Below are 27,618 nucleotides of genomic sequence, written 5' to 3' on the forward strand. Positions count from 1 at the left end.
TGTGTTATTCTTGCATGTTTCAAACATTTAAACTATAATGTAAGATAATTCTCCTAGTATGGTAATAAATCCTGTTGTTATTTAATTATATACATCTAGTAGGAGGTAAAGTCACTGGATTGTATTCACCATATTTAAAAGCACATTGTTTTCCCTTTCCCATCCACAAGACATGCTTAGATTCATAAAGGTACATCATCTTCCAGAGATTATCAGGCTTAATGTCACAGTTTGAATTTGGAATGTCCTCAAAGGTTTGTTTGGCAGCTGGGGAAATTACTGGGGGCGGGGGGGGGGGAGGAGGGGTGGATGAAACTAAGAAATTGGAGAAAGCCAGTCATTGTGGGCATGTCCTTGAAGGGTCTTTTTCTGCTTTCTGGCTGTTATGAGAAAAGCAGTTTGGCCCCCATCCTTTATGCTCTGGCTCACCATAAGCTCAGCAACAATGCAGCCAAAAGACCATGGACTAAATCTTCGAAACTATATATCAAATATGTCTTTTCTTTGAAGTTAATTTTTTTTTTTACAAGATTGCTCATGATTGTCATCCTTGATTGTTACTCACTTTGGATTGGGAATCCCCATGGGAACAAATATCCAGTCATGGAGGTGGGAGGCTCCACCTTAAATGAGGGTGGTACCACTTCCTGGCTGGGGTCTTATACTGAATCAGGAGAAAGCTTGCTGAGCAGAAGCCTCCACTCCTCTCTGAGTCCTGACATGAAGTCACAGCCCTGCTGCTGTGCCTTCTCCACCACTGTAGCCTTTAATCTCACATTGTGACCAAGGTGCCTTGTTTCTCCCTTAAGTGGCTCTGGTAGGGTTTAGTCTGGTGTTTTGCCACAGCGATGAGAAAGAGACATAATCAAACACTTAAAACAATGTAATACAAATATTCTGATTTAATCAAAGTTACATGTAGTAATTGTTTACAGAGCTGTTTTCAACAAAGAAAATAGGTCTATATTTCATGTATGTATATCTTTTCCCAATGTACATATCAAGGTCAAATGTATACAATTTCCTCACATGTATGAGTTTTATATTTCTGTTTTCTGCAGTTAAGAAAATTAAAATATGACAAAATTTAAAATATAGTCAAATATGTACAAAATTACAGCAGGTCCACCTGAAAGTTGTTTTAAAATAATTACAAGCTGTGACCAACACATATTATGAACATGGACTCTCAAAGTATCATACCAACATACATGAATTTACAAGTATAAACAATGAAGATTACAGTAGTGTATTTACCTTATCTCAAATGAACGTATCCTTTCTTAATGTGTACATGCAATTCGAAAGTTATTGGTTCCCTTTAACCATTTTCATTTGCAAGCTTGTTTAAAAAAATACAAAAAAAATACTTCAAAACTGAGTATACTGAAGACAATGTCAGTGTGATGAACACTAATCATTATGGATGCCAACTGTTTATTGACCTGTTTGCTAGAAGTTTAAGATATTTTTTTCCTTCTCCCTAAGTTAAGGCCATATACTAACCTATTTGTATGGATCATCTGTTTTATTTCTTATTCTCATTTCATATTTCTATCCCTGAACTTCTCAAGAATGCCATTATGTTACTGTTTTTCTACCAGATTCCATGCTTCCACATAGGATGTAGAAAGTCTAACTTCTATTACCCTTGGCCATAATGGAGGAGTATTTATAATATGCCTGGAAGATGGGGATGCATATTCTCACCTGAGGTATCATGTGTGTTTCCTGTCTTTCTTGTATTGTCCCTTTAGTGATCTCCTCCCCCAAACACCTGGATTTTGGCTGTACCATTTATTTTAATTTTTTGGTACATAAATATTCCTGAGTTAAGTAGGTCTAGCCCTCTGTTTCCTGAGACTGCATTTACTATTCAAGGTGCTTGCAAGTTAAACTCCTAGCTCATTACTACTTCTTGGATTTAAGCCTCTAAGTGCTATCAGGGTCTGAGGTCCTTGATCCCACACAGATTGCCACCAGACACAGAAATATAAATTCTTAGAATTATAATGCTGTTGACTCCTACTTTCTTCTAGGTCTTTCCCCCAGGTCCGTGTTGTCCTGATGGGGAATCTGGTACATGAGGCTTATTAAGAAATACCGAGGGTGGCGCTGTCTGGTGCTGGCTGGCAGGGCAACAGGATTTCAAACCTTATTAAGTAGAAGCTTTAATTTGCAAAAACAACTCAATTATAATGACCCTCAGTTTTGAGTAGACCTTCTCAATACCGAGTATCAGATTTAGATTTAGAAATTGCATTCAGCCACATCCTTAGGCTTGGAATACTTTTCTTTCTTTCTTTTTCCCAGACAGGGTCTTTCTGTGGTTTTGAAGGTTGTGCTGGAACTAGCTCTTGTAGACGAGGCTGGTCTTGTAGACGAGGCTGGTCTTGAACTCACAGAGATCCTCCTGCCTCTGCCTCCAGAGGCAGGCCTACATTCCTTATTTAGAAGTAGTTTTCACAATAGTGAGTTAGTTTTGCTGATGCTAAAAAACCAGTCTCTTCAGTATTTTAAGGAAATTTGTCAGGGACCCACACAGATGGGCCTTAGGTCTTCTGATGTCAGACAAATGAACTACTTGCACTTCTGGTAAATGCATTATAGAATTTAAAACTTTTAACTAATATCTGATGCTTATTAAACGAAACTCTGCTTGGGTTCCTCTAAGTAATGTGCTAAGTGGTTAGGTTGGAAAATAAAATTTGAAGTATTCAATGCATAGGCATTTGTCAATAGTGCACTGTGACAGCTTCTCAGGTCTACATGGCACTTTCCATTGGCGGAGCTGGTTCTTTCCTCTAAAAATATATAATTCAATAATACTCTCACAGAATCATGTTTTAGTGTTAAAAGTCAATAATATTAACAAATTACTTCCTAGAAGTCTTATTTTAAGTTGAAAACATTTATAGTCAATGCTGATGTGCCTAAGGCTGGAAACGCACTAGAACACAAAGAAGATAACTATGCTACATTCTACCAGTTCAGCAACTTACTATGAAAATAAATGGCAGAACAGGAAATATAATATAAAAACAAATTACATTGTAAGGCTGCCTTGAATTTCATGATTTTTAAATAACTACTCCCAAAAACTGTCACATAAATTTGATTAGCTTAAATGTTTATGCTGTAAACTTCTCAAATAAATTGAAAATATTGATGATGAAAATTGAAGTGTAACTAGTTACATAAAGAGTTTAAAAATGTCAATGTGAGCCCTGGTGGTGACATACACTTCTGACACCAATACTTGAGGTGTAGTGCCAGTTGGATCAGGAATCAAAGGTCATCCTTTGCTACCGGAGTTCCTGGGAAGCTGGGGATCTGTGAGGTCTTACAAAAAGGAAAACAAAAACTGATGTTTTAATTTGTATTTATGCACCTGTGGTTTTTCACTGTAAATTTTTAATTACTTGTTGTTAGCCACTGTTGTTATGCCTTGATGATCTCATGGCTAGACAATGGAAGCCAATAAGAATCTGTATGGTTTGTGGCTTCTGGTGAACTTTAAAGGCACAGGATTTTTTTGTTTGGTTGGTTTTTTTCTTTGTTTTTCTTTTCTTTCTTTCTTTTTTTTTCTTTTTTTTTTTTTTTTTTTGCATTATAACAAACATAGGTATCTGTACATAGACAACACACAACCTCAATTGTGGAACATGGGTTCATAAGGGAAAAGTCTAACATGAACTAGAAAATGGTGTCCTGGGACAGTGTGTTCTTACAGACAGGAGCCAGTTTTCCAAAGCATTCTCTTTTCCTTTCTCATCCTTCATTTTCAACTTTGTTGAGATCCTCTTCTATGGAAATAGTAGACACAACAACATTCTGACTTTGAAATGACACCTCTGTGCCTGGTGGTGGTGGTTTATAGAGGACAATTGCAAGTCCATTGAAGAACATGGTGATGACTTTACAAGTAACACCTACATACAAGACAAAAGGCATGCCTTTGGACCATTGCTGACAATGAAAACGAGTTTCCACTGAGTGACTGTTCACACACAGAAATGTTCTACTTTAAAGTAAATAGTCATAGGGAATAGAAAGTCTATATTTTCAAATTTTAGGCCACAAGAGGAACTGAGTGTGGTAGCACACACACGAAATCACAACATTCAGAGAGCAGAAACAAGGACTCACATATGAGGCCAGCCAGAGTTTCACAAGGAATTTCTAGGCAGTTTAAAACAGAGCAAGACCCCCTCTCAAAGTAATGATGTTAATAAGTTAGTGGTTTTTATTAAAATAAGTAAAGATGTAAGTAAAATATATGATAAGAATTATTCTATTCTTGAGTATAATTACAAAATTGATGCTGTGTGTTATGTTGAAGTCAGTAAATTCTTTGCCCACTTTTGTTTTTCTGCCTGAGATGCTATTTGGCTATGTGGCCCAGACTAACATCTAACTAATAATCATGTGATCTCAGCTTCATGGGAGCTGGAACTACTCATGTGTACCACCATCACACCCAGTCTCTGTGCTCTGTTTCTGAGTTTGTGAACACACACCATATTCAAGGGGACAAAAAGCAATCAAGAGTCAATAATGAAATAAAACACCTCACTATCCCTAGACTTGAATAAAGTAATTCCATGTCATAAATGGAAAATAATATTAAAAGTAAAAAGGCTGCCGTGTTCCTAAGAGAAGTTCCTGGATATGAATACGTCACATTTAATACCCAAATTTGCTCTGATATAGCAGCTAAAACCCTGATTAATTCAGATTTATTGCACAAATTTTAATTTGTTGTCAGATACTTCCTTTGTGACCCAAGTACATAAAGATACTTTACTTTCCACCATAAGATTCAGCATTCCGAAGTTTAAGAATTGAAAATGATCTTACAGTGTAGTTCTTCCTATAATCAAATTCCTATTTGTTAATTTTTCCCCTCTAGACCTTCCCAAATACCCCTTCTTGTTCTTGTTTAAATTCATGGCTTTTTTCATGAATTATTATTATATGCATGTATGCATATCTATAAATATTCCTAAATGCAACCTGCCTGGTCTGTATGTTACTTACCTGTATGCATGATTTCAAGGCTGATCACTTGGTATTGGATAACCAATTGGTGGCTCTTCCCTGGGGAAGATTACCCTGCTCGTAACACTCCCTGGGTACTTGTAGTTCTTCATGTAGGCCAGAAGCCTAACAAGAAGCTAAACATCTGTCCTTATACCCACTGACTGTTAAGTGCAGTCTTCATCCCTCATCAAGGAAATTTTATGAACAAGTAGAATAAAAAGAATTTGCATAGTAGGTAAAAACTGATGAGATTAATTGTATCCAGACTACTTAATATTTTCTCTCATTGTGAGTTTGCATATTTATTATTTATTTTTCAGTAGATATTGTGCTAGTATATTGCTAGTATACTCTGGTCTATATATAGAGTAAAAAGTATATCTTGACATGTGTTAAAAATCATAGCAATGAAAACCAAATGACATGTGTATATTTGACATTTCCTTCTCTCTCTCTCTGAGTGTGTGTGTGTGTGTGTGTGTGTGTGTGTGTGTAAGAGACAATGTCTCATTCTTAGCTCAAACTGGCCTGAAACTCACTATACAGCCTAGGTTGGACTCAAATTCATACATATCATCTGGGTTCAGCTTCCCCATATTTCAGGATCACAGCTGTGTGCCATTATGCCCAACTAAGAGTTTTCTATATTTAAACATTGCAATGTCTTACATTGATAGGAAATGTTTCACTGTCAAATTGTTACATTCTAGATGTATACCATACTTTATTAATCTTATCTTGAATTTATCACTTAACCAAGAAGGTATAGACTACCATCAACCAAATGAATTAAAGATCATGGTGAAAAGCTACGAATGGTAAAATACTTCTTGCAGCTGCAGGACGTTCCTCTGCTACCGTTTTACCTAGTTTCTTTCACCTTTTGTGTATACTTTCCCAAACATTTAAGAGAAGTTGCTCTAAAATAGCAAATGAAAATACACAGAAAGTGAAAATTGTATTTTTTTACCTCTGATATCATGTTTCAGCGTCAGAAATGTAGGATTTCCCCCACAGAATGGCCTGAACTGAAAATAGCTAACAACATGATTCACATTAGTCCACTCTAAAGTTACCAAGATGTCAACTTACTTATGGCTACCAGCATGTGGGCCATCCTGATGTTATCATAAACCCAGCAAGCTCCTTTAACTCCACATTCATTGACATCCCACAGAACACATGTGCTGTCTATTGTGACGCCAAATATAATTGGTCCAGGTATTGTGCCTAGAGGAATGAAAGGCAAAATGAAAATGGGTGAAGATTATAACTCATAACCAATAGGCCTACTCTATCCATTAGCCAATTCATTCATATATAAAAGGGATATAAAAATTGACAAATATTTTAAATAATTATATGCAATAATATATTTCTAAACAATTCATAACAGTGCTTTAATAGAAATCATTATCACTGGGACCAGTGAGAGGGTCATCAAATAAGGGCACTTTACTCCTGAAAGCTGTCCTGTCCTCTACACGTGATTCATGTGTCCTCCCACACAATGCACACACATACAATACACTAAATAAATGTTAAAACCATTGAAGACAATTTTAATCTTATATTGGGTTAACACAGAAAAATATCTTATTTTGATTTTTTATCTGATACAAAACTATGAGTAGTAGTAAGGAACCAAGTAATGTTTGAGAATCTGCAAAATCTTTAAATTGATGCAAATACAGTTATATCCACAAATACATTATATGTAGCAACAGCTTACAAAAGCCCATTTCCCTAGCTTTTTATAATATTACTTTAGTGAATATTTTAGTTTACTCCTTTCATAAGGTAACAAAGGAATCTGTCTTTGCAACTGGCTATGTCAGATTTAGAAAATAAAGATAAATATTTTCAGTGCGCAGAATAGCTGATAAACTATTATATGCATTGTTTGTATATTTCATGCCTATTCATATACACACAAATGTGGGTATGTGTGTATAATGTAACATGAATGTGTGTATGAGCAAACATGTTCGCACACAGGCATGTAGTGGAGTATCTCTTACACACACACACATGTCAAGAAGCAATGCGTGTCTACATACAAGCAATCTTCATCTCTATATATTCCATAGTAGTGAATTCAAACAAATGGAGACTGAAAATATTAATATAATAATTCATGCCAAAGAATATGCTCAGCTATTAAATAAAAGGTGGTGAGAAATAAATTAAATTCTGAGATCCATAACTCATATTTCAAATGAATTGGATATTCCCATGGGGTTATATTTCCATGGTGTTAGAAATAACAGATAACAATTCAGACAGGTGAGATGCTGTATTCCCGTGTCATGTAAACAGTGCTATGTCATGAATGTTGGAAAACAGCTTCCATCAATGACAACTATACTTCCTTTATCTTTCATTATGTGTAACATATCTGAATGTCTAAGTAACATTAATGAACCAAACCAGCACATACTAATGTTTTTACATAACATACCTATCAACCGCAGTAACATGAACTGTACTCCCAATGCTAGAGACCGCTGACTGTGATTGACACACCTGCAAACATATTCCAAACAAATAAGAAGAAAACTCAGGGCATATATTAATCATAATCACACTTTCACACGGAAATCAGCTTAGCATTTCTACTCAAGTGAATGCTGTTCATATTAAAATACTTGTAAAATCTTATACAAAGAAAGTATCCCAGGATTACACAAGAACAATTTTATCAGTAGTAAAGAATTAAAACTAACACCAAAAGTCATTAGCCTCTCAGAGTTTCAACAAAGTTAAAAGAAAAAGAAATCCAATTTGCCAGTTGAGATGGTGCATGCCTTTAATCACAGTACTTGGGGAGCAGAAGTAGGCATATCTCTGAGTTCAAGTCCAGCCTGGCCTATGGAGTGAGTTCTAGGACAGCCAGAGATACACAAACCCTGTCTCAAAAATCAAAAGACAGAAAAAGCATTCAATTACAAAATCTATCTTTCATAAAACCTCTGAACAGATTAGGCACAGGGTGGGGGTGTTCTTCAGCAAGATAGAAGTTACAAATGAAAAAGATCATGGGTAATATAGTCAATGCTCTGAGAGTAGAAGTAGGAAAGCATGGCCACTCTCACAGTGTTCAAATTCTGTACAGATGAAGTAGGTAACAAAATCAAAGAAAATACCTACAAATTGGGAAGGAAGAAACTGTCTCCATTTTTAGATGGAATAAAGTCTCCATAAAAAGAAATATTTGTATGAATAAATTCGAGGATACCAAACCAACATTACCAATCAGTTACATTTCTACATACTATAAAATATCCATAAAGAAAACTAAGGAAAAAAAACCCACTTACAATAAAATAAAAAAGTAACTAAATACCTGGGATTAAACAAATGGAAAAAAAAAAGTCTTGGACATCAAAACAATATAAGAAGATGTTGAGAGGCATTGTAATGTTCACAAATCAAAATAATGTTGTTTACATCCCATACTCTCCAAAGCAATTAGAATAAAATCCCCATCAAAATGCTAATGAAATTGTTCACAAAAAAATAGAAAACACAATCTTAAATTCGCATGGAAAAGACCCAGCATAGCTATCCCAATTTTGGTCAATAAGAACAAAATTGGAGGCATATTATTACCAGATTTCAAGCTACAATAACAAAGCTATAATAATAAAAAAATATGGCTCTGTCATAAAAATGTACACAGAGATCAATGGAACAAAACACATACACGCTCACACATATGTATATGCAACTTCTGTTTGACAAGGACATCAAGAACATATATTTGGCACGTTCAGAAAATTATACATTCTCTATTCATATGCAAAAAAAATAAATTCAACACTTATATCAAAGTATATATAAAACACATATATGTGTATATATATGCATGTATTATGTGTGTGTGTATATATATATATTTATTTATTTATCTGCATATGTATAAAAATGGTGACTGTAAGATAATGGCTGTGGATATTAACATATGGTAATAATTTCATATCAGATGTGCATTACAATATATTTTTTAATAGTAGTACATACAAATTTGATTGACTACTCATTGCAATGAGTCTGGAAAGCAATTTAAGTTAGCGTCTATACCACCACCAACAACAACAACAAACCAAAACAAAGAAATTCTTTCTTGGCAAGGATTATAGGCAGATACCACCACACCTGGGTTAAGATCATCATTATTATTATTATTATTTCCTTTTTTATTTAGTTTAGAAACAATATTATTTTACATATCAATCCCAGTTCCCTCTCCCTCCTATCCTCCACATTTTGACCTCCCCATCCCACCCCGATCCAACCCCTAAAAGGGTGAGGCCTTCCTTGGGGGATCATCAAAATCTCTCACATCATTTCAGGGAGGACTCCCCTCCTTGTGGAATGGGCTCCCAAAGCCCATTTGTGCACCAAGGATAAGCACTGGTTTTGCTGTCAGAGGTCCCATAGACTGTCCAGGCCTCCTAACTGGTACCCACATTCAGAGAGCTAGGTCCAGTCCTATGCTGGTTCCCTCCCCCAGGTTTATGACTGGGGCCTGCGTGCTCTCACTTGGTTAGATCTGCTGTTTCTGTGGATTTCTCCAGTATGGTCTCGACCCCTTTGCTTATCACTCCTCCCTACAACTGGATTTCAGGAGTATAACTCAGTGCTTAGCTTAGCTGCTTCTGCTTCCATCAGCTACTGAATGAAGGGTCTAAGATGGCATATAGGGTAGTCATCGATCTCATTATAGGAGAAGGGCATTTAAGGCAGCCTCTCCACTATTGCTTAGATTGTTAGTTGGGGTCTTCCTTGTGGATCTCTGGGCATTTCCCTAGTACCAGATTCCTCTTTACACCTATAATGGCTTCCTCTATTGTGATATCTCTTTTCTTGTTCTCCTCTTTCTTCCCTGACTCAGTCTTCCTGATCCCTCATGTTGTCCTCTCCCCTCATCTTCTCCCTTTCTCTTTTTCCTAACTCTCTTCCCCCATGCTCCCAATTTTCTCAGGAGCTCTTGTCCCTTTACCTATTCTCCATGGAACCATGTATGTCCCTCTTAGGGTCCTTCTTTTTTCCTAGCTTCTCTAGAGTTGTGGATGGTAGGTTAGTAATCTGTTCTTCTATGTCTAATATCCATATATGAGTGAGTATATAACATGCTTGCCTTTCTGTGACTGGGTTACCTCACTCAGGATGGTTTCTTCCAGTTCCATCCATTTGCCTGAGAATATCAAGATTCCATTGTGTAAATGTACCATATTTTCTCCATCCATTCTTGGGTTGAGGGGCATCTAGGTTGCTTCAAAGTTCTAGCTATTACAAACACTACAATGAACACAGTTGAACAGGTGTCCTTGTTATGTGAATGTGCATCCTTTAGGCTTATGTCCAAGAGTGGAATTGCAAGATCTTGAGGTAAATTGATTCCCATTTTTTCTGAGAAATTACCATTTGGACTGCTTTCCAAAATGTCTGCACAAGTTTGCACTCCCACCAGAACTGGAAAGTGTACCCCTTTCTCCATATCCTCTTCAGAATAAACTGTCATTGGTGTTTTTTATTTTAGCCATTCTGGCTGGTGTAAGATAGTATCTCAGAGCTGTTTTGAATTGCATTTACACCTTTGAATTGGATTATTTGGTGTTTTGGTGGCTAGCTTATTGAGTTCTTTGTATATTTTGGAAATTAGTTCTCTTGTCAGATGTGGGGTTGGTGAATATCTTTTCCCATTCTGTGAGCTGCCGTTTTGTCTTGTTGACTATGTCCTTTACCTTACAAAAGTTTCTCAGCTTCAGAAGGTCCCATTTATTGATTGTCAATCTTAGTGTCTGTGCTACTGGAGTTATGTTCAGGAAGAGATCTACTGTACCAATTCAACCCATGCCTCCCACTTTGTCTTCTAAGATGTTCAGTGTGGCTGGATTTATGTTGAGGTCTTTGATCCATTTGAACTTAAGTTTTGTGCATGGCAATAGATATGGATCTATCTGCAATTTTCTACATGTCAGAATCCAGTTGTGCCAACACCATTTGTTGGAGATGCTTTCTTTTTTCCATTGTATCAGTTTAGCTTCTTTGTCAAAAATCAGGTTCATAGGTGTGTGGATTAATATCAGGGTTTTGATTCTATTGGTCTACCTGTCTGTTTTTGTGCCAGTGTCAAGCTGTTTTCATTACTATTGTTCTATAGTAGAGCTTGAAGTCAGGGGTGGTCATGCCTCTGGGCCTCTGTGCAGGGTTGTTTTTGTCTATCCTGGGTTTTTTGTTTTTCCATATAAAGTTGAGTATTGTCCTTTGAAATCTGTGAAGAATTGTTCTGGATACAAGATTAAAAAAAAAATCAGTAGCCCTACTATATGTAGATGATAAATGGGCTGAGAAAGAAATCAGAGGAACAACACCCTTTACAATATCCACAAACAACATAAAATACCTTGGGGTGACTCAAACCAAACTTGTGAAAGACCTGTATGACAAGAACTTTGAATCTTTAAAGAAAGAAATCAAAGAAGCTACAAGAAAATGGAAAGATCTCCCAAGCTCTTGGATAGGAAAGATCAACACAGTAAAAATGGCAATCTTACCAAAAACAATCTACAGATTAAAGGCGATCCCCATCAACGTCCCAGCCCAATTCTTCACAGACCTATTATTATTATTACTATTATTTTTATCATTATCTTATTATAGTTAGTACTTCAAGTATCACTATTAACTAAGCTTCAAATATACTAACTTATTCTAAAGTTAAGACTGGAATCTCACACATATAGGATAAGTATATAAACTGAAGCAATGAAAAACAATTTCTGAATTCAATAATATTAGTTCTTTCTTTAATGACTGTTTAATTACAATAATGTGTGATATCATACAAGGGAGTCATGTGAGAGACGAAAAAGATTTTTCTTTCTAAACAAGTAAGTAAACCAGGCAGATTACAGCCCAAGCCTGTAATCTCAGAAATTAGAAGCCTAAACCAGAAGAAAAATCCATGCATGTCTGAGTCCAGTCTGAGTTCATAATGAATTACTGTCTAAAAATACAAAACAAGACTACACACACAAATATGCAAGTAGTTAAAACGTGTCTTATATAATTTAAATGATTTTTCCAAACTATCATTCCTTTTACTAAATACCTCAAACTCACAGGTAATATTAGGTATTTAATATAATTTAGAATCCATATGCTTTCCACTTATTAAAACATATAAATGATAGTAAATGTTGAGAGTCAAGTTGCTAAGAAAAAAAAAAAAAAAGCCAGGTGTTTGTTAGGCAAGAGGCCACTTGTAAAAACAGCATTAAAAGCATTAAAGGAAGAAAAAAATCCCAAAATGAAAAGCATAAACAATGCCCACATGAAAGCTACCTTCTTAGCAGTTTATAGGGAGTTGATTTATCAGCACCTATTGTGTAATTTAGAATGAGGATTGTTGTGATGGTGCCACCATACTTGCGCACAACTGAGCAAGTCTCCAGCTGACACTGGCCATGTGTGAACCACAGAAAGACAAATGCCCAATGAATGTAACATGGGCAACAGTAAGACATTTTCACACATTAGTTTCTTTAAATCTCACACCTCTGAGCTTCTATGCAGTCCCAGAATTCATGCTGCATTAGGGCAAAACTGCTTGACTCAATAAAACGCTCAATTGAACCTCTGAGTCCACAACATGCTTCTATAGGATATGCAAGTTTCAGAGTGCAACACTTACCTTAATATAGACACAGTTATTGGAGTACCTGCCATAAAGGTAAAGACAACAATAATGAAGAAAATGCCAAGAAATACGGGCAAGTTTGCACACCGAGTTTCACATTTTCCAGCTTTAGCTTCAAAGTCAGTACTTTCTACAGTCGATGTGATTTCTGCTTTCTTTTCAATACAGGAACAATTGTAATATACCTGAAATTTATTTAAAAAGAAAAAATGCCCAAGTTGTTATTTACTTTGAAAATATATTCATGTCATTTTGTCATCTGTAGTGCTGAGAGTTATTAACCTTGAGAAATTAAGCACATAAAAACTAGCCACATGTATGAGATCCAATCATCTATATTTGATGTTATGGCTGTTACTCCAACTTGTAGCCTGTTATTGGCCCATGACATAAAACAATTTGACACGACTATAACAGTTGCACACTTTCTTATGTTCTGCATACAGTACTTTCAGTAAAACATAACTGCCTAGATAATATCTTCCTACTAACTCTTCTAGCATCAGAGGCATCCATGCTTACAATCTTTTATGTGAACTAATATACAGAAAAAACACCAAAATCTTGATAAGTGCCATAGTATACTATACAACTTCATTCCCCTTAATAGCATTCGTGATAACAAAAAATAGGAATTACTCCATATTTACTGAAGGCTGCTTACATATAACTACCTTATTAGTTATTTCTCATAAACTTACATGTAGGCATGGATGGATACCTATGACAACTGGACATTGTGGAAGCTAACAACAACAAAAAAAAATAGCATTTTACCTTTGTAGAATAAAAAGATCAGCTACTTAAAAACTGTAAAGGCATTGTATATCCTAATGCTATCCTTAATATAAACATTTACAACAGAACCATAGTGAAATGGGGAAACCAAGGAAAGTGGTGTTTTCATGTTTCCCAGGGGTAGATAGGACCAGTGGTGTCGATTTGGAAAGAGCAATTATACAGATGACCCTCCAGCATTTGTTATTACATAGGCATCAATCAGATGTACATATAAAAACAAGCTCACTCAGCCTTAACACTTTAAAACTCCTCTGGCATTTACTTCTTCATTGTGTGCAGGTGAGTGTGTGTCACAGAGTATGTTTGGAGGTTAGATAACAAGTGGTGGGAGCCTGTACCTCTGCCGTGTAGGTTCTAGTATTCAAGCTCAACTTTTCATGCTGAACAGCGAGCAGCTGTACTCACTGAGCCACTTTGGGGGCCCTGCCTGAGCACGCTGACCGCAGGTTTCTCTGTCCCACTGATTGTGTAACTCATCAAAGGATGGGGCAGAACTGTTGGGTCATTGGCAGAGAAATACTTATTAATATTGATCGAAAACAACACGCGTGTTTATTATTTTATTAGATGTGCAATTTTGTCAACATGAAATAGCTCCTAAGAAAAGTGTTTCTGGGGCCAGAGAGCTATCTCAGTAATTAAGACCACCTGATGCTCTTGCAGAGCAGCTGAGTTCAATTTCTATAACCACGCAAGGGTTCCCAACCTTCTGTAACCCCATTACCAGAGCATCTAATACCCTCCTCTGACTTCCTTGGGCACACACATGATGATAGTATTCAGGCATCTGTACTGGCCTGCCCTTGGGGTTCTGACAGGATGCGCCCTCAGCTGCAGCCACCTATGCACATTCACTACTTTCCCTTTTAAAAGGGATGCCCACCTCCCATCCTCTCTCCCTCTCTTTCTCTCCATGTCTGTTCCTCCATCCCCTTCCCTCCTTTCTTCCCTCCCCCCTTTCCTCTCTCCTGCTGCTCATGTCCCCAGAGACCAGTCTCTCCCCTCCCCTTTCCCCTTTTTATAATCTCTTTCCCTAATTAAAAAACAAACAAACAAACACAAACAAAAACCCCTCTGCTTGAACCCTGTGCATGGTGTCTTTCTCTCACACACCACTTTTCCTAAATTACAACTCATGGTGCACTTTCTAACTACAGGAAGATACTAGTGACTCACCCACCTCACCAGCAGTTTTGGCTCTTCATTGCTGCCAACCTCATCTGTGGGATTTTGATTCCTGACAATTGACAACACTTCTAAATTGTGTTAGAGTGCTTGAAGATAAAGCAGTGCTCCCTTCCAACTTAATGTGGGTGGCCCTCCATTTGTAGGCTAACATCTAAAGCTCTCTTGCTTTGATTTTTTTTTTCTTTCCTGTTTTAGACAGGGTCTTACTATGTCGATCATGCTGGCTTCCAACTCACAGAGATCTATTTACCTGTACTTGCTTCCTGAGTGCTGGGAAGTGGGTAAACTGATGCCAGCACATGCAATGTACACCATGGGGGGGGGAAGTCCAGTGTCTTACACATGAAAGACATGCACTCTGCCTACTAAAATAGATGTTTGGATGGTCTGAAATTATTCAATTATATTAAGAAGAAATAATGTCTGGGTAAATCACTGAAAGATTAAATTTATATTTGAGGCTGAATTAATGATTTGGATGATTTACAATGTATCTGCGGTATGGGAAATTTGAAAACAAGTTTTGTTATATTACTGATTAGTAGCCATGCTCAAGAATCTTATAATTGAGAAAAAAAAAAGCAATACAAAATGGTAATGTAATTGCCTTGCTGAGTTCAGCAATGGTTGCCTGACACATGAAGGAAGGAGTCTTGTGTGGAGGAAGAGGCCAGGGTTGCTTAACTGGGGAGGTGGAACAAACAGAAGGAAGGTTGAGTAGCCCACTGTGAGTGTCAAGATGCCATCACAATACACAACACACACTGATTCACAGAGGCAAAGTAGAAAAACAACTACCTTTGGGTTCCTGCTTGAAACCGAGTTTATACAACCTGCAAAGCAGGGGGAAAAGTACTGGATCCCATCACTCCCACAGAGGGGGTAATAATAGGACCGCAGACAGTTGCAATTGGCATTACAGGGAGCAGTCAAATTCCCCAGTTCTCCTGTCCTGTAAACAAGAAAAAAATGGAGAAGGTGAGAATTGTGATGCTACTCCTAAGGGACAATTCAGACACAGTGTATCTTACTATACTCCCATTCAGTCAGTCACTCACCACGTAAGCACTAAATGAATAAAGCAAAGTTTCTGCTTTTCAGTGAGGCTTAGCATACAATTAACCTACCTCTATGCCTAGACTGAAATCTTTGAGGAATGATGCTGTCTTATTCAACTTTGAGTTCTCATTACTCAATGCAAGGCCTACTTATCACCTCCTCAGACACACTGCAGAATGAATGAGTAGGTGGGGAAGCATTTTGATTAGAGTAAACCCTAAGGAGGAAAGCAGTCAAGTAAATGCTATTAATAACTGTCACATGAGCACGTGCACACACACACACACACACAGAGAGAGAGAGAGAGAGAGAGAGAGAGAGAGAGAGAGAGAGAGAGAGAGAGAAATAAAATGGAGGGAGTGTCTCAGTAAATGTCAGAGTTTCCCAGTGACAGTTATTGGTTCTGTGGATGATCTGTGGATTGACTAGTAGCATTCCCCACTGCTACGCACAAGTTACAAGTAGCTTTGTCCAGAAAGTGTGAGCAACATTTCTAAACCAAAAAGAGTGATATGGTATAACACTTTCATATCACCACAGAATCTGTCTTTGCAAAAAGTAAACCTCCTGACTTCAGACTTCATGATGTTTTGGTTATACTCTCTCTTCCTGTATGGGAGAAGTCACAGATGTCCTGATATAGAGGGCACAGAAGTCCCAATATAAATGTACTCTGATCAAAAATGCGTCCCTAGTGTCTTACCTATTCATACATTCAGCAATGTGTCTGAATCAGGTGATAAGTAGGCCTTATGTTGAGTAATGGGAGTATGCTGAATAAGATAGCATCATTCCTGAAAGATTTCAGTGGAGGCATAGAGGTGGGTTAATTGTATGCTAATCTGATGACTGTAGTTTCCTGATACATAAAGATGCATTTTAGAAATTCCAAGGCAGGACAACTAACAAGAGAAAACATTTGGAGAAAGGACACCTGAGGAGCTACCTCCTAGGTAAGCCTAAAGGCGAACAAAATATAGCCACACAGTGGGTGATTGTAAGGGGAGAAATGGGGCAGAGAAGAAGTAGAAATAGTGTCTGGAACAGAGAATGAAATAGAGGAATGTTCCTGTAAGATGTCAGGGTCAAGATTAATGGCTGCTTCAAGGGCCTTGTTCAAGAGCAATGACTGTTAATTATTATAAATATATACCCAGTGATATTGTCAAAAGTTCACCAAAAAATGTTTTGATATGTGCATGCTATATATGGATGTGTGTGCATGTTTGCATCTGTGTAGGTGAATACATGTCCATGTGCCTGAGGTTAACATTGAACAGCTTCCTTGATTACTTTATTAATTGAGACAGTGTCTCTCACTAATCCCAGAGATCTCTGATACAGGCTGGCCTAACAACTCTGGGGACCCATAGTCTGTCTTTGGAGTGATGGAATTAGAGGTAGGTGGGCGTGTTCATCCAACATTTACATGGATTCTGACCTCAGTTCTCACACTTTCTTAGTAAGCATTTTTCCTATAAGGTTGCACAGAGTATGAACTTGAGGGAAGGAAAACAGTCATAACACACAAAACAAGTGATCAAAATATAAAGGGAAACTGAAATACAACTTGACTATAAGAAAAATTGGAGAAAACTTTTTACCATATAATCAGTAAGATTTGACAATTGGTAGATGATGAAGGGCTGATTCAAGGAATTTGAAGGCATACCTACTATTCAGCAGAGGAGATCACAGTTCTGAGGAAGAGATAATCACTATGGTTTTACATATATTAAGACTCTCAAGTTGTTGGAGAACTGACCCAAAGTTAGAAATCTTCATGTCCACTTACATGTGTATTTAACAGAAATCATGATAGTGATAAGATCTTCCATACAGAGTGTAGACATATCTAACTTTATGATACTGTGATACACATTGTAATGTACAATGTTACACTCTTAAAAATTCACCAATTCTAGAAAGCTAAGCCGAGGTTTGGGGAAGTCTGTTCACTTCATGTTCACATAGCAAATCTCAGATGTGCTACTTTATGCAGAATGGTAGAAACATAACTTAAAAGAGAGAACCAGAGCCAGAGATGAGATAGAAAAGGCATCATTCTGCAATTGTAAAAGAAATATGTAAACCAATGAAACATCATAGTCTCTAAAAAAATAATCTAACAAACTGGAAATGTTGGTATGTGAGTAGTAGGAGGAGAAGTTTGTGAAGAAAGAGGATCAATGTAGATAGAAAGGGGGGAAACAAATTGGGTGGAAATGAAAATCAAAAGCTAGTTTGTAAGGGGCTGGAAAGATGGCTGAGGTGGTAGGGGCCTATGCCACCAAACCTGATGAACTGAACTCAGAGTCTGGAACCCACATGTTAGAGAGAAGCAAATCCCACAAGTCATCCTCTGACCTCCACATACACACACACACCCAAATGAATTAATACATACAATGTTGGAAGCACTCTCTCTTTCTGACTGGAGTACCTTCTTATGCAGCTGTGCCCTGTAAAACGCTGCCATCTGCATCTTTGTCAAACGCACTTTTATTACAAAAGGATGATAGTCTCTGCCCACAAAAAGCTTACCATGGCCAACAGAAAGGAGACTAGACAAAAATCGCCCTTGCAACTTAAGTTAGTAATACAGTTTCACGATAGTTTTAATAGTGTAGGAAGACTTTATGCAAAGCACAGCAGAAATGAAGAAAGAAACACATATTCCTCATTATCAAGCTCCAGTCAATGTCTCTGTATTTTATAAAAATTTACAAGTGATGAAAAAATAGAAAAGTGTTAGTAGACTAGTAAATGCTTTTGAGGTATATTTACTTTCTTCTTTATTCCCTGCCCCCCCCCAAATAGAGTTTCTTTCTGTAGTCCTGACTATCCTGAGACTTGCTTTGTAGATCAGGCTGGCCTCAGACTTACAGAAATCCACCTCCTCGGACCCCCAAATGCTGGGATTAAAAGCATATACTGCCACATCTGGCTTCCAAAGTATATTTCCAACATTTCCATAGTTTTATTTTTTCTTTCTTTCTTTCTTTCTTTCCTTTTTTTTTTTTATTTTCAGACATGTAACCCCAATTCCACTCAAACTGGTGGCTGAAAAGTAGCCTTTACTTTTAATAACATTTATATACTTGGCCATATGTACTTTCTCCCTTTCCTTTTTCTCAGCTCCTTGAAACTTGTAAGCCCCATTTTCCTTTAAGTCATGAAGCCTTTCTTAAGTATAGTTAAATAAAATTATAAGACCTCTCTTTGAGAATGCTACAGAACTTTCTAGAGTTCCAGTCACCCAACCCATTGTTCATTCACCATTTTGTTTTCCTCTCTCTGTTTGAGAGTAAGAATTTACTGTCTATAAGAGGAAGCATGAAGAAGTGTTGACTAAATGTAATGGAGCTTAACCAAACATTTATATAGAACACTGAGCATCATATTAACTTGAAAGAATTACAAACACGTGAATAATTACAAATCAAGATTATTGTTATTGGCAAACTATCCTAAATGGATTTAACGCCATGTGAATATGGTATTACACAAAGTTATGAAATCCCATACCTGGAGTGACACCTCCCTCAAGAGTCATATACAAAGGTCATGAAATAATTAAAACAACACAATGAGGCTCTCAGATGTACTGCTATGACCTCTCACCTGCCTGATCTATGCTAGTGGCTTAGTATTTGGTAGCAAAACAAACCTGGCCCAGAAAACTCACTAAAGGGAGGAACTTGTCTGGAGGATAGTACAAGAAGACACTTATTTCTCTAAAATTAATGTGAATTTCACAGTAAATAGGACAGTAAGTATTATGCAGGTTTAGTTTTATTTTAGTATGTTTTTAGTGTATCTTCAACCCAAATAAGATAATTTTAACATAAAGAATAACGTCTGCCAGCGATGGGGAGACAGCTTTGATCACAGCATTCAGGAGGCAAAGATAGGTGGATCTGTGAGTTTGAAGACAGCCTGTTCTACACAGCCAGTTCCAGGACAGCCAGGGCTACACAAAGAAACCCAGGGCTACACGGAGAAATCCTGTCTTGGAAAATCAAAAGAATAGCTTCAATTTTAAAATATTGAAGTTGGTAGGAAATTAAAATGTTAAATTCTCTTTAGGATGTTGCCATAGTCCTTTTTTTTTTTTTTTTTTTTTTTTTTTTTTTTGTAGCTATAACAAAATAATCAAAGTAAATAACTTACAAAGACTATGGGTTTGCTAGAGGATGGAGAAAAGTGCTAGAGGAGGGGAGGTCAAGCAAAAGAAAGCAGGATCTCCCTGGCCTCTGATGGTAGAAGAGGCTATCACAGTTTGCAGAGGACCAGCTGGAAGAGGCTATCACAGGACAGTTTGCAGAAGACCAGCTGGAAGAGGCTATCACAGGACAGTTTGCAGAAGACCAGCTGGAAGGGGCTATCACAGGACAGTTTGCAGAGGACCAGCTGGAAGAGGCTATCACAGGACAGTTTGCAGAGGACCAGCTGGAAGAGGCTATCACAGGACAGTTTGCAGAGGACCAGCTGGAAGGGGCTATCACAGGACAGTTTGCAGAAAACCAGCTGGAAGGGGCTATCACAGGACAGTTTGCAGAAAACCAGCTGGAAGGGGCTATCACAGGACAGTTTGGAGAAGACCTGCTAGTTTTGGGACTTCTTCCCTATTATATATGAATCTCTACAAGACAAAAACTCTCTGCATATTTTTTTTTTCCTTTTTGAATCCTCCAGCCAAACACCTTGCCCTTAAACTGCCGACTTAATTAACACCTACAGCTTTAGAGAGAACACTAAATATTCAAATTAAAACAAAATAAAACAAAAAAGACAAATTTCCATAAAATCTTGCACTGAAACAAACAAAAGGCATCTACATTGTTTTCAAAAGGCAATTCCTAATCATCTGTTTTGAGAAAGGAAATACTTGCAAATGAATACATAATTAATGTAAAAAGCATTGAAATATATTTACCCATTATATGATTCAGAAACACCAGCAAATGGCTCATTTTCACATTTTGCATAAATAAATACAAAACTCAGCATAAGTGCTATTCCAGACGTAAACAATGCAAACTTCATTGTATTTTTACACTTCATTTTGAATTTTGAAACAAGAACACCACCTAAGATTTGACCAAGAGCAGCTCCAGGGATTAAAGCAGCCCCTAATGAGAAGTAAGATAATGAAAAACACACAATTATGCTCAGTTACTCATATGGACACCTGGAAAATATCACAACCAGCACCACCATGGCTTCCACAGTCAGAAGCCTGACACAAAAACACATGCACAAAAACATGTCATAGATACAGGAGGTAGAAGGTAAATAAAATTAAATATTAACAGAATTAATACATTCTTCTTAGCCCACTTTTGTCGGTGTTAGCTTGACATAGAACATTGACTTCAGAGAATCAGAAACTTCTACCCAAAACTTTGGGTAGTATGCACTATTCAGAAATGACCTACTCTCTCAATAAAAGCAACGTGCTTAGGTAGACCAGTCCACCAAGTGATAACAAAGAAAGGTTTTTACCTCCAAGGGTAGCTGCAAAGCTGGATGTCATTCCAAATTGATTTTCTATAAATTTAGGTAAAAACGTGGCAAATCCCGTAGTAACTAATGCTTCAGAAGTAGTTGATAGAACTAAACATATAAAGACAGTATTCCTCATCAAATTCTAAGGAAAAAATACAGTTTCAGTGAATAGCTGATTATATTGCAAACTATGACATTGACAGAGAAGCATGATAAATGCAAACATTTCAACTTGGACTTTCTTCCAGCAGGAAAGTATAATAACACACACAGAGAGAGATAGAGAGAGAGAGAGAGAGAGAGAGAGAGAGAGAGAGAGAGAGAGAGAGAGAGAGAGAGGACATTTATATGTAGAGCACCTAGGGAATTGATAAGTGACTCGTGACTCACTATTTGGGTTATTATGCCTTGATTGCCCTCAAGAGACCAGGGGAGATGGCACAAGGCCATTTGGGAAGGTTCCCTTTTCTGAGATTAGAGTAAATATCTATGCTATAAATCCACCCCTTGTTATGTTACTTCAAATAGATTTAAATTCCTGTATCCACTAAATGGAGAACTTGAAATTGAGCATGAATGAATATTGTAATTATAGGACTCAGTAACTAAGAGACTTAGATAGACATGAAGTTAAACTGCATAGGTACCTCTACTGCCAATTCTTTCATAATATTAGTTCATCAGCCCAACACACCAAATTGCAAGACACGAAGGACACATGAGAACATTGTTGGTGTCGTGCTTGGTAAGCTGCCTGCTAAGAATAGACGAAAACATTCCCAAAGCTAGGCAGGGGAGGAGAACTGAAACAGGGCTTCTCACCTTTCAATAGAAAGGAGGAAGTAAAAACCAGACACAATTGAGAATAAGGAGGCATGATCCAAAGGGAAGGAGGCTAAAGGACAGCAGAGTCCAAAGACAATTGATCAATGCACAGCCTAAGGGAAATGGCTTGGAGTGATGGACTGCATATAAAGAGGAACCACTCTCTCTCAATTATTCTATTGTGGAGCTCAAAGGGCAATGAAATTCAATCTAAAATGTTACATATAAAAGCTTAACTAGTAATAGATCAGAGACTAGCTTATAGAATGATGTGAAGGTGCCGGGTGGTGGCGGCGAACATCTTTAATCCCAGCACTCAGGAGGCAGAGACAGGTGACCTTCCTGGTCAGGCTCCAAAGCTACACAGAGAAACCCTGTCTCAATTTAAAAAAAAAAATGATGGGAGAGTGCATGTGTGTTGCATGTTCACATGTGTAAGCACTGAGTTACTTTGAGATTGTGGGGAAAATACGCACGCACAAACACAGAGAGAGAAAGAGAGGTGGGTGGGAGAGAAAGCAAACTTCTATTTTACCTTTATAGCACTTGGAAAATCTTTAATACTTTTCCCAAAATTTTCATCTGTATGTTGGAAGGAATTACTACTATTCTGATGAGTCTGGGAAGTTTTGCCAGCTTGAATTTTTGCTGTTCCTGGAGGGGGGTTGTAGAACAAATGTGCTAGTTTTACTATTTATCATTTCACTAATCATTTTTAAGTGTGCTTACTCTATGAGTATGTAAACTCCACTAGGTTCAGTTTTCTCCTGTTACTAATGTTGTTTAAATATCTATGTCTGTCACTGGGCTGAGCTACGGGCTGATAATTCATTAAACTCATGAAGCCAGGTGTGATGGCTCAGCACTCACAACTCAAGTTATACCAAAAGGATTAGCATGAATCTGTGGGCTGTAGTGTGAGACCTTGTTTAAAAATTAAAAACAAAAACCCTGAAAATATCAACTAATAAATGGAATTCCAATCTGTGTAAACATTAATGTTTAGTCAATGAATTTTAATTTAATGACACAGTTTTGCTCCCAATAAATATTATTCTTCAGTTGAAGTCTGATAACTGTCTTTGTTCATTTGAAATGTTGGGAGGGGGCAGTTTTTATAGATTAAAATACATGTGTGGCTGTTTTCCTTTGTTCACCTAAAGGAGGTGATAGACACATGCTGGAAGGTGAAGTAATGTTTGCCCTTTGTTTGAAACCATAGTTCTGTGGATAAGTTTGAGAAAGTATCATCAAGTGCTGCTATAATGGAATGGGCCAGGACAGTAGAGACACCCATGTGTTCACCTGCTTCCAGTGTATGAGTTTTCCTTTACCCATCCCCCCACACCTCCACCCACATTCACACCTCCCCAACATACTTCCACACACACTTCCACACACCTCCACAGACCTCCAAGCTCAAATCCACCCACCCCAAAAACACTTCCACATACTTCTACACATATGCTTACACACCTCCACACACCTCCAAAAGCTCTATTGCAAATGACAATGGAAATAAATATATGCCTTCAAGTTTGAGAAAAAAAAAATGCTTCAGAAACAAGAACTCATAAAAGAACTGACATTCATTTCTACTAAGAAGTTTTTCAAGGACTAGTATTGAAATGATGGCTTACAAATTAATACATGACAGAATGTGCTTGAGGACAATTGAAAAAAAAGTAAGTACTTGTACAACTATCAATAGTCAGCTTGAAGGATTTAACACAAATTGGTCCTTAAAATTAATAACTAAAGAAACATGAGATAATAGTTTACAATTGTATCTTGCATGTACATAGGCAAAAATTAAATCACAAAGGCAATTTTATTGAAAAGAATTTATAACTCAATAAGCATAAATGGGAATGAAATAATCCATAAATATTAGGGTCTCTATGAATATTTTCTAAGACGTTAGATTTCAAACATATGCATTAGCAGACCATGAAGGTCTATAAATAAAAAGGATAATTCTGCTGTTATTAATCACCTTAAAAACAACTAAAATTACAGTACAACTTTTTGAACTAGAAGAGATGCATTTACCTGGTAAATACTTTGGAAAACAGGAGAAAGGTATTATCAAAGACCAAGCGAAGAGCCAAGCTAAAAGAAATCCAATCCACCAAGCACCCAACCACCGGGGATCATCCTCAGTGACATCAGAACTATAAGTACAAAAAAGAAAAGGCAAAATTCATTCAGTCTTATTAGAACTCGGTCATAACAATTAAACGTCTGTAAGATGAAACTGTCACAATGCGTCAGATAACAGATAAGTGACATGGAGTATAATTCTTTGGAAAGCATCATAGAATGGCAAACGTGGGGGCTAAAGAGATGACTTAGGGCTTAAGAGCAAAGGACCAAGGTTCAATTCTCAGCAGCAACATGAAGGCCCATAACCACCGTAACTCAAGTCCCCAGGGTCTGATGGCCTCTTCTAGCACGGCACATGCATATGGTGGACAGGCACATGCATATGGTCGTGTCAGCACAGGCACATGTGCTGACAAAAGATTCATGCACAGAAAATACAAATATGGAATAAAGGTTTAAAATGTTCAATAGTACATATAAACATGACAAATATTTAAAAACATACACAGAATTTCTATGCATTATTTAAGTTTTTGTTTTCATTCATTGTAGTAAACTAAATACATCTATCTCACAGTAGATCACTGACCCATGTTAAAATGTCTCATAAAGTATGCTCCATTTAACACTTTCATGAAATCATTCTGGAATGATTTACTGAAAATTTGTACAGCGGTTCTCCTATTTTAATATCAATAAGACCTTCCCCCCAGACACATTACTCTTGTCAGTCTCTTTCTGATGTCAATACCTGATTTTACAAGCTAACGGTCCTATCCCAGTGACTGTACTGAGCACATTTTATACTGTGTCTGTAAGGAAAACCCAGAATTCACATCACAGAGAACCAGTCAGAGCCCCAGGTCATTTATTCACTGCTTGCTGTCATGTGGAGAATTGCACCGTTAAACCTTCAGTGAGTGCGAAAGGGGGAAGATGGTTCCTCACCACAGAGCAGAAACTTCTCTAATACAAAGAAAAGATGATCCAAGGCAAAGAGAGAGGTAAAACCCAAAAGATCTATTGCAATTCACGTGTTTCCCACTTACTAACTGTGTGCTACTGTTGAATAAAAATATTGGGGGAATTGAATAGGATAACATGTAATCCATTACTTATAATCTACACAGCACATTTTCTGTTGGTTTATTGTGCTGTGTAGATATTAAGTAATGGATAAATATTGTTAATTATCAGTATCTTGTCATGCCTTGGTTATGAAAGCAACATGGTTTTTGTTCTGTTTTTTATACATTATTGGAGCTAACAGAGAGCCTATTCTCATTTGGATACTTATAGACTATCTTATCTACCTGCAACTAAATCTATAGAGAACCTCATTTTAATTGAATTATTATTCTTGAGTGACACAAAGGAAATATGAAGTATATTTTAAAAAATCACTAGTGATTCTATGAGACGTCCTTATTTACGAACATTATGCTAAGAGATCCAGAAAGTGCTGCAGACACAGTGGGTATCACGTAAAAATAGTGTCCATTGTTTTATTTCCTGATCCCCCATGACATTCTGAATGAGAAACGAGGTCCCCTTTACCGAAATAGAAGGAAAAAACTAAAAGAAAAGCAGATATTGTCTTGCCTTTGTCCCATTGCAACATCAATGTACATTCTCAACAGTTGTCCACCCAACACATAGCCAATGGCAGGGCCTAGGATTGACATGGAGTAGCCGATTCCTAGGAAAAGATTAAAGACATTTGGAATAGTCATATAAACAGCTTTGCTCAATATTCTAACAGCAGTGAAGGAATATATGTTACTAAAGAAAATTCCTAATGATTAGACCTACATCAAAATTGCAGAGATTTAAAAAATTATTACATGAAAGGTATCATTTGGTTAAGAGTTATGTAGAGGAATCAAAAATTAATGACTCACTATAAAAGCCCACTTGATTAAAATAATAACAGTTAAACCCAGTAATTACAAATCTGTCTATCTTATGTAACTGGTGGTGGGGATTGTACATACACTGTTTTCCTTCTGCAGTAATTATAGTTTACAATCTTGTAGGAGAAAATAAGGCAAAGCAAGAAGTCTCCCTACCAGGCATCCACTTAGAAATCTTTATTTTACTGTGCAGCAGAATCTAACACCTACATATGCTGATGGGTTGATTTCTTTTTCTTTGTTTGTTGTTTTTAGAGACAAGGTTTCCCTGTATAACCTGTGGCTATCCTGGAACTCCCTCAGTAGTCCAGGCTGGCCTCAAAAATCACAGAGATCCACCTACCTCTGCCTCCTGAATGCTGGGATTAAAGGCATGTACCACCACTGACTAGAGATAAGTCTATTTCTTAAAAGCAAGCCATTCATCCTTAGTCATGATTCCTGGTGAGTTCTCTCACTTTTAGTAGCAGTAGAGATGAACAGCTTACTGCTGGCTATTAGATATTTATATTGTTGCCATATATAACAAAGCATTTGCAAAGGAAATATACTGTATTTACACCTTGTAAACATTTTTATTTTCTTACTTGAGGGTGTGCTCCTGCATGCTCTCGAGTGCAGGCCCCCTCCCCCCACACACATACACTATACTCTGAGTAAAATCCCCTGGTTCTACCTATTCATGAATGTCAGCATGCTCAGGATGGACCACAATATAACCACTGTCCATCCTAACAACAAACTGGGTATTAGAGTAAACATTTAAACAAAGTACAATCACAATTACCTAAATAAAATGCCCATGGCTTCGCAATTGGTTTTGTTTGTTTTTGTTGTTTTTTCTCCCTTAGTGATAGGAATGGAAAGCATACAAGGCAAAGGCTCTTCCAACTCTCCCTACACAGCGAACAAACAACAAATCGAAATTATACAAAGAGTTCACTCACCTATATATAGAGAAGACTTGTGTGTGGGCACAGAGTCATCAATAAAGGCCGTTCCCAGGGTGTAGAGTGGAGTTCCTCCAGTCCCAAGTAACAGTTGTCCCAGGACAAAGACATACAAGTAGTTAGAAAGCAAAGAGGATGAAGACACGCAGCTGGTGCTATTCCTTGTTGTCAGGCAAGTATCTTTAAAGGAGGGGAAAGGTGAATTTCCCATTCAGCCATCAACTTAAATATGTACTCACAAATCACATTTACATGAGAGATCTCTTCCAATCACTTCATGTTCATTGCATTTAAAACAGATGAAGGTACACATAAAGAGGTTTATAAGTTATTTGAGCAAATTTAGAAATTACTCTCACATCAGATAAAGAAATATTACTTAAGTTTTGAATCTAAGACGTTTGAAGGTAACCAATTTAAGTATACCAGTGATGATAAGGGGCCAAAAATTAAAAATAAAAGTAAAAAATGCAGTTACCTCTTCAGTCAAGAACTCATGATGTATGCTAATGAG

The 27,618-nt window shown here is 37.2% G+C and overlaps 1 protein-coding gene across 1 annotated transcript in view; it reads right to left on the reverse strand.

The window, feature by feature from the left end:
• Positions 1-884: 884 nt before the first annotated feature.
• Positions 885-27,618, reverse strand: part of Slco4c1 (solute carrier organic anion transporter family member 4C1) — a 49,353-nt gene continuing 22,619 nt past the window's right edge. The window contains exons 3-13 of the mRNA XM_051190859.1: positions 27,102-27,284; positions 25,844-25,940; positions 24,188-24,309; positions 22,671-22,789; positions 21,308-21,452; positions 20,739-20,934; positions 15,539-15,692; positions 12,746-12,936; positions 7,505-7,569; positions 6,136-6,273; positions 885-3,932 (exon numbers count right to left, since the gene is read on the reverse strand). Coding sequence (XP_051046816.1) covers positions 3,772-3,932; positions 6,136-6,273; positions 7,505-7,569; positions 12,746-12,936; positions 15,539-15,692; positions 20,739-20,934; positions 21,308-21,452; positions 22,671-22,789; positions 24,188-24,309; positions 25,844-25,940; positions 27,102-27,284 — 1,571 coding nt within the window. The 3' untranslated portion in view covers positions 885-3,771. The remainder of the gene's footprint in view (positions 3,933-6,135; positions 6,274-7,504; positions 7,570-12,745; positions 12,937-15,538; positions 15,693-20,738; positions 20,935-21,307; positions 21,453-22,670; positions 22,790-24,187; positions 24,310-25,843; positions 25,941-27,101; positions 27,285-27,618) is intronic.

Source organism: Phodopus roborovskii, unplaced genomic scaffold, assembly GCF_943737965.1.
Source record: "Phodopus roborovskii unplaced genomic scaffold, PHOROB, whole genome shotgun sequence".
Lineage (NCBI taxonomy): Eukaryota > Metazoa > Chordata > Mammalia > Rodentia > Cricetidae > Phodopus > Phodopus roborovskii.